Source organism: Mus caroli, chromosome 17 (assembly GCF_900094665.2).
Source record: "Mus caroli chromosome 17, CAROLI_EIJ_v1.1, whole genome shotgun sequence".
NCBI lineage: Eukaryota > Metazoa > Chordata > Mammalia > Rodentia > Muridae > Mus > Mus caroli.
Genome location: NC_034586.1, coordinates 3,674,086 through 3,681,567, shown reverse-complemented (window position 1 = coordinate 3,681,567; position 7,482 = coordinate 3,674,086). Strand labels below are relative to the sequence as shown.

At 43.2% G+C, this 7,482-nt stretch overlaps 1 protein-coding gene across 5 annotated transcripts in view; it reads right to left on the bottom strand.

Annotated features, from left to right (window-relative positions):
* Positions 1-4,494: 4,494 nt before the first annotated feature.
* Positions 4,495-7,482, bottom strand: part of Fndc1 (fibronectin type III domain containing 1) — an 88,479-nt gene continuing 85,491 nt past the window's right edge. For all 5 annotated transcript variants that reach the window (XM_029471660.1, XM_029471659.1, XM_029471661.1 and 2 more), the window contains 2 exons: positions 6,605-6,727; positions 4,495-5,272 (listed from right to left, as the gene is read on the bottom strand). In XM_029471660.1, the coding sequence (XP_029327520.1) occupies positions 5,157-5,272; positions 6,605-6,727 (239 nt within the window). In that variant the 3' untranslated portion in view covers positions 4,495-5,156. The remainder of the gene's footprint in view (positions 5,273-6,604; positions 6,728-7,482) is intronic.

Genomic DNA, 7,482 nt, shown 5'->3' with positions numbered 1-7,482 from the left:
AGAGAGAGAGAGAGAGAGAGAGAGAGAGAGAGAGAGAGAGAGAGAGAAGACTGAGTCAGATCCTCTAGAATTTAAGTTACAGGTAGTTGTGAACCAACAGATGTAGGTGCTGGAAATTGAACCCAGTCCTCCACAAAACAGTTACTCTGTGTGTGTGTGTGGTTTTTCAAGACAGTGTTTCTTTCTCTATATTGTCCCAACTGTCCAGAAACCCTCTCTGTAGACCAGGCTGGCCTCAAACTCACAGATATCCACCTGCCTCTGCTTCCCAAGTGCTGGGGTTAAAGGCATTCATCAACACTACCTAGTAACAGTTACATCAAAAAGAGATAGTTGGGGGCACTGTATACAAATTTACAGGTCTATGAGCTAGAAAGGTGCTCATCGGTTAACCACACGAGCTGCTCTCGCAGAGGACCCAGGTTTGATTCCCAGCACCCACATGGCAGCTGATAACTGTAACTCCAGTTCTACAGGATCCAGCACCTTCTAAAGACACAAACCTATATTCAAGCAAAACAGCCATACACATAAAATAAAATAAACATAATAATGAAAATATTGAAAATAGGGTCTTTTTCTTACAGGCCTGAGGTTGACTCTGACAGTGGGATTGTTCTGTAAGTACTCATAACGACTAAAATCTCTGTTCCTCGCATTCTCAAATTCCCCACCCTACCACCTGCTGACCCAGATATGTAGCTTGAATAGGTCAAGGGGGAAAATAAGTCAAAACTCATTTGTAAAATGCTGAAAGTTATGTCCTAACTAAATGGCTGCATTAAATGTGCCAGAAGCTGCCCACAAGGTATAAATGGCTCCCAAGATCACAACCCAAGTGACTGGCCTTCCAAGCAGAAAGCGTGGAAAACCAGGGCCCCACCATAAAACACAAAACTGGTGGAGCTGGTAGTCAGAAAATAAAGATATTTTAAGGCAAAGACACAAATGTATGAAATAATATATGCAACTGTATGTGTGTGCATGTCAATATATGTGCAAGTGTGTATATAAGTGTGTGAGCATGTGTATGGAGGCCAGAGATAAATCTTGGGTATTATTTCTTAGAAACCATCCATGTCAGTATGTGTCGTGCTGTTAGTGTGTTGTATTCTTGTCTGTGTGAGTATGAACAGTTGTGTGGGGCCCTCTTCCTTAACTAAAAACTCATCGGCTTATTGGTTCAGTTAGGCTAGTTGGCCCCCCAGTGCTGGGGTTACAGGTACAAGCCACCACGCCCAGCTTTTTGAAACAGGGCTTAGGATTCTGACTCACTTCTTCAGGCTTAAGCAACAACTTCAACAACTGAGCTATTTCCCAGGCCCCTACCTTTGAGACAGGGTCTCTCAATTGGTCTGAAACTCACCAGTTCTGCGGGGTTGGCTGTCCATTGAGTTCCCAGGTTTTACTTGTATCTGCCTGGGATTAAAAGCACATGCCATGACGTGTGTGTGTGTGTGTGTGTGTGCATATATTTGTGTATTTTAATGTGGGATTCAACTCAAATCACAACAAGCACTGAGCTCTCTCCCCAGCCTCGTATGTCACTTTAAAGTTAGGATTTTAAATGTGGAAAACTCAAACTCATGGCTATTCAGACTTTTCCTAAAAGGGACAGATCATAAATGTTTTTGGGCCTCACACACTGTTTGTGGTTGGTGTTCCAGGATATTGGCTTTTGTATTTCTTATTTGTATCCTTTACAGAGCTTCATACGTGTATAGACCATTCTGGATTTACAGGCACACAGAGCAGGCAGGTCTCAGGCTGATGGATCAGCACCCTGGGTTGTGTTTCAGGTCCCTTGGGAAAGGGGAGCTCTTCGCTTACAAAGACACTCATTCTTGGTTGAGCTCTTCTAAAATTCGTTGTCACTCTGGGCCAGTTTTCTTTCTCTGGAACCCCATGGGCATCTGCTCTGACCTCTAGAGTTGGCAAGCACTGTCTTTCCTCACAGGCTTCTGGGGAGGTGACGGGTTTTTTTGTTTTTAGGCAGAGCATCTGGTGGGTGTCATTACAGTATGAAGTCATATTTTCATATGTTCCTCTGTCTTCAATGTCACCCTCTGTCAATGGCCTTTCCAAAGTGTCACATCCAAGATGACCACCAGAGACTTATTTGATGTACTCTATAATTTATTTGAATGGAATATTGCTGATAGCACTATCCGTGATGGTTCGTTTTTGTTACCAACTTAACTAGAGCCTAGAGAAGCAATGAGAGACCAGAGGGACAGTCTGCAATGGGGGTTCCCCATGGAAGCTGGCATGTCAGACAGGGTGGCATATCCACCCACAGTGTGGATGAATGCTGGGGCCTCAGGAAACAGAGACAGAGGAAAGACGGCAGGCTTTCTTGCTCCTAGAGCTGGGACATGCTCTTCTGCAAAAAGAATTCCAGGATCACTATCTCTGGATGCCATTGGTCAGCCTCTCGGGCCTTTGGTCTTAGCCTGAGAGTGACTGGCATGATGGTTCTAGGCTCTACATCCCTAAACCCAGTTGTACTGCCAGAATGCCAGGCTCTCCATCTCAGACAGACTGTTGTGAGAGGGTCATCTTGTGTAACCATGTGAACCAATTGCTTCAGTTAAGATCTTCAATAGCATCTGTGTATCTAGATATCTCTGCATCTATCTCTGTATCTATCTGTGTATCTGTGTATCTGTGTATCTGTGTATCTCTGTATCTATCTATCTATCTCTGTATCTATCTCTGCATCTATCTCTGTATCTATCTCTGTATCTATCTCTGCATCTATCTCTGCATCTATCTATCTCTGTATCTATCTCTGTGTCTATCTCTGTATCTATCTCTGTATCTATCTCTGCATCTATCTCTGTATCTATCTATCTATCTATCTCTGTATCTATCTATCTATCTATCTATCTATCTATCTATCTATCTATCTATCTATCTATCTATCTATCTCTGTATCTATCTCTGCATCTATCTCTGTATCTCTCTCTGTATCTCTCTATCTATCTCTGTATCTCTGTATCTATCTATCTATCTATCTATCTATCTATCTATCTATCTCTATCTCTCTCTCTCTCTCTCTATCTCTCTATCTCTCTATCTCTCTATCTATCTATCATCTATGAATCTATCTTTTATTCATCCATCCTCTCTTTCTTTCTGTCTCTGTCTCTCTGAAAATGTGTGTATGTGTGTCATTGTGTGTTCATGTGTGTGCAGGTACTCACAGAGGCCAGAAGAGGGTGTCAGATCCCCTGGAACTGGAGTTAAAGGAGGCTGTGAACCACCAGATATTGGTGCTAGGAACTAAACTTTGGCCCTCTACAAGAACAGCAAGTGCTCTTAACTGCTGAGCCATCTCTCCTGTCTGTCTGTCTGTCTGTCTGTCACCCTAGAGATCACTCCTGACTGATTTCCTATGCTGTAGTTCTTGTTTGGTTGCTTTGGCTTTGGTTTTAGTTGCTTATCTTCTGAAGGTTATGGTAATTTCCATCACCTCAGCACAGTGCAGGGACTTAATGCCACCAGCCCTGCGCTCCTGCACCATGCTCTGCCCTTCGGTGCTTTTTGTCAGGAGTGGCCTTCAGATCTAGCAGCACTTTCTCCCACCTCATCTCCATCTCAGCTCCGCTGATACTGACATTTAGATGCAGGAAGACAAGCCTTTTATTTACAGGACTGTCTGGGGAATATAGGAAGATGGAAACCTTTAGAACCATGGAAACAAAGGGCCAAATGCACCCTCTTAAGTTACAGTCCAGGGAGAAAGATGCTTCTATTTCAAGATGTTAAGACAATAAAGAAGGGAAAGTTGAATTTTTAAGGACATGACTTTAAAATCACTTTGAGCCTAAAGCACTCATTCATCTGGGAACACATTAGAGATAGAGGCTGGGGGAAGCCAGTTGGGAAAGCATGGGGGCTGAGTCTGATACCCAGGGCTCAGATAAGAAGCTGGGTATGGTGGCACATCTTTGGAAATTCCAACACTAGGGAGGCAGACCCCTGGGGCTTGCTGGCCAGCCAGCCTAGAATAATCTGTAGACCCCAGCTCTCAGTGAGAAACCTTTTCTCAAGGTCTTGCTTAAGGGTAATAGCTCCTGATGGCTGATGCCTCCGCAAATATACATCCACCTACTCATACACACAAATATGCACACAAGCCCCACCCCCGTGATTGTCTGTCTGTGTCTCTGTCACTGTTTGTCTCTCTGTCTCTGTTTCCCTCTGTATCTGTCTCTCTGTCTGTCTCTCTCTCTCTCTGTCCCTCTCTCTCTCTGTCTCTGTCTCCATGCTTCAACAAAGGTAACACAGTCATTTCCCTGATATGAAAAGACTGGAGGAAAGTGCTTAGTCTGCTGGTAATGGTTGTTACTCCCCAATGCCGTCATGACTTGAGTCAAGCAGCATGTACAGGAGGCATGCATACCTTTTAAACTGAAGCAATATTCTTCAGAGAACCTATGCCCTGGAGATCTCAGAAAGATATGAACAAACAGAACCTTTGTCCACAAAGTCTTGCACACATTCATCTAAAGAACAACTCTAAATTTAGCTCAAGTTTAATCAGTATTCTTGATGAGTGTGAATATGTATATGCATATATACACACACACACATATATATATCAAAATTGAGAATTTACAAATAAGAACTGAGGCACTTAGCCCCATGATGGATAGGTCTTTAGGATAAATCTCAAAGAGGGTATACTTCCTTCCGTAATTCCAGTAATTCAATTCTACTTCATACAAAGACGTGTGAAGCTTAAAGTTGGCTGATTCGAAGAAGAGAGGAGCAGAGAGCGTTCTGTGAAGCCAGCAGAGCACGCCAGTGCTGTTCCCTGGAGATCCCAGAGTGTTCAGGTTTTGTGCCTGGAGAGTCTGGAAATCACACTGGATCCGCTGCAGGGTTGATGTCTCTGGAAGGTGTGATTACAAATGATCAAAGTGCAGAGGAGAAGTGAAGTTCCAGCAAAACTGAATTGTATTTATAGTTCAGACCAAGAAATGTGGCCGAATTCTGACTGAAGAGGCTCAAATGCCATGTCCACCCTGTGGCCTCTTGACACACTGGGGCAGCGGGCTTGGAACACTGTCTTTCTTTTGCCCAGAATCCCTAGCGCAGGTTAGTCACACAGGCCGGAAGGATGAACTTGCAGCAGGCCCATCCTGTGGTTACCACTTCCCTGGGATGGAGACTCCACATTCGTACCAACCCACATAGTAATAGGGGGTTCCAAAACCAATGTGTCCAAAGCTGACAGGCTCCTGGCGGTACTGGCGATAGTAGCCTGGAAAGAGATGGAAAGACCAGAGTTACTGACAGCAACCTTCTCACCCCACAGTCTGCTTTCAGACAGAACATTTTGGTGAACATTTCTGAGTGTTGTTTGTGAATACACTGGGCCAGTTTGATGTGTCACAATAAAAGCAGGTCTACCCTTAAGGCGTGTTTCATTTCGTGGGTGATAAAACCTTTCTCACTCGGCACCAATGAATGTGATTTCGGCCACCATGAGAGAATCCATGGAGTAAGGCACTCTGGTCTGCGGAATCTACACATCACTCAACTCCATTCTGTTCTCTGAGTTCAGAGCTCCTGACATCCCAAAACTGCTCAACTCCAAAGTTTAAGCCTGAGAACTTGGAGCAGACTTGTAGATCTTTCTAGAAAAAAAAAATCTGAACATTGCTGACTTCTTGAAGTAGAAGGATGTTCAAACACTCTTAAAATGTCTGGGGACTTCTACTGCTCCCAACTTTGGCTTCATTTCCCTCTTGCCAAATAATGACTAGCCACTACTCTACCAGAGAGTACACCAGCCAGTCACGGTCAATTCTACAACCTTAGCACAGAAACACCAAGGAAGACAGATAACACAGGGCTGTAACAGAAGCTGGGACACTGAAAGAGCTGAAAATATATGAGCTGTGTAGATGTTGTATACTTATTGTGATAAACTAAGCTGGCTTACATATTTGACCCAACATGACTCTAGATGTTCCCAGTGAGGAATTGTTAGATGAGGCTACAATTTAATTCAGTAGTCTAAGCAGATTATCTCTACAATGTGACCTTACCTGATCAGGTAAAAATCTTAACAGAAATGACTACTAAGTTCTAATAGAAAGACGTGGTGGAAGGACTCCACTGTGCATTCACTGTCCATGTTCATCCATACTGTAAGACTCAACTCATACTGCCTGTCCTGACAACTTTCCTTAACAGCCTTGAGTGTCTGCCTCCCTTGATTCATATGGTCACAATGAATCCAATTCCTTGATAAGAGGTCAACCACATGGCACAACCTGTTGTTATTTATATATCACAGTGTCCACTATCATGAACCTTCTACACAGTTGTTTTCCCTTCCTGGTGACAGAGCTTGTTTCTGAGAGCAGGTGTGGGGTCTTATATAACCCCACTGTATTGCCAGTCTCTCGAGGCCACCCCAAGGCCAGCATGGTGGAAGTGCTTTAGTTCCTTAATTCCTTCTTCTTACCCTTTATAATACAACATTAATCTCTACATTATAAGTCAAAAGCTGAGTACCATACATTTTCTCATTATAGCCATTTCCTCTCCCACCCCCAATATAAAATAGCAGTTCTGATCTTCTTACCTTGAATGTTGGGGAGGGCTTCTATATAAGATTGAGGCCCTGTTCTTCCATCCAGGTGCGAATCCACAAACTGACAGTGGTCTTCACCTCTTCCCCAGCTGTCTCCAATGCTGTAGAATGTGTCTGCATAAGGGAATATCACAGGTCATTGACTACTAGAGAGTGTCACTGTTGGGTTATGAGTTAGAACAAGCTTTTGAGGCTGTTTAAATTGCGGTGATTACTTAATTCATGTGTTCCATAGTTTCCATGTCTGAAAAATGTTTGTAATGGCACAAATGTCATTAAGCATTATAAGAAGCCAGCAAGAATTTATATACTAAATATTTAACACATGTTCAGTGGGGGGACCTTGAGCAATACAACCAGCTCTGGTGTGTAAATGATGGACTTCTTAATGCCCAAATTTCCAGGGAGAATAAAGAAAAACACAATAAAGAAGAGATTGGAAGTCAGTCAGGACTGTGTAGTTAGTTAGAAGAACCTATTTCCACACAGATTCAGACACTGGGTGCTGTCCGTGGTGCTGAAGCACAACTCAAGGCTGGACCACCTTGTGTTTCCCAGGCCAGGGTCTGGAAGATGATTATGCAGTCTCTCCTAGAGATTTTGAAGGGAAAGAGATGTAAAGAGATAGGTAGAGACACATAAAGATGGGAGAGGGAAGGAGAGAGGGAGGGTGGGGGGAGGGAGGGAGGTAAACTCCAGAGTTGGGGATGGAAGGGAAGGTGTGGCTTTGATAAATGAATCTTTTCTAGCAAGAAAAATAAATAAATTAAAAACTGTTCAGTCTGGTTGATTTTGGATTTGGATTTTGTTCCTAAAATTCAGGGAATATATATATATATATATATGTATATGTGTATATATGTATATGT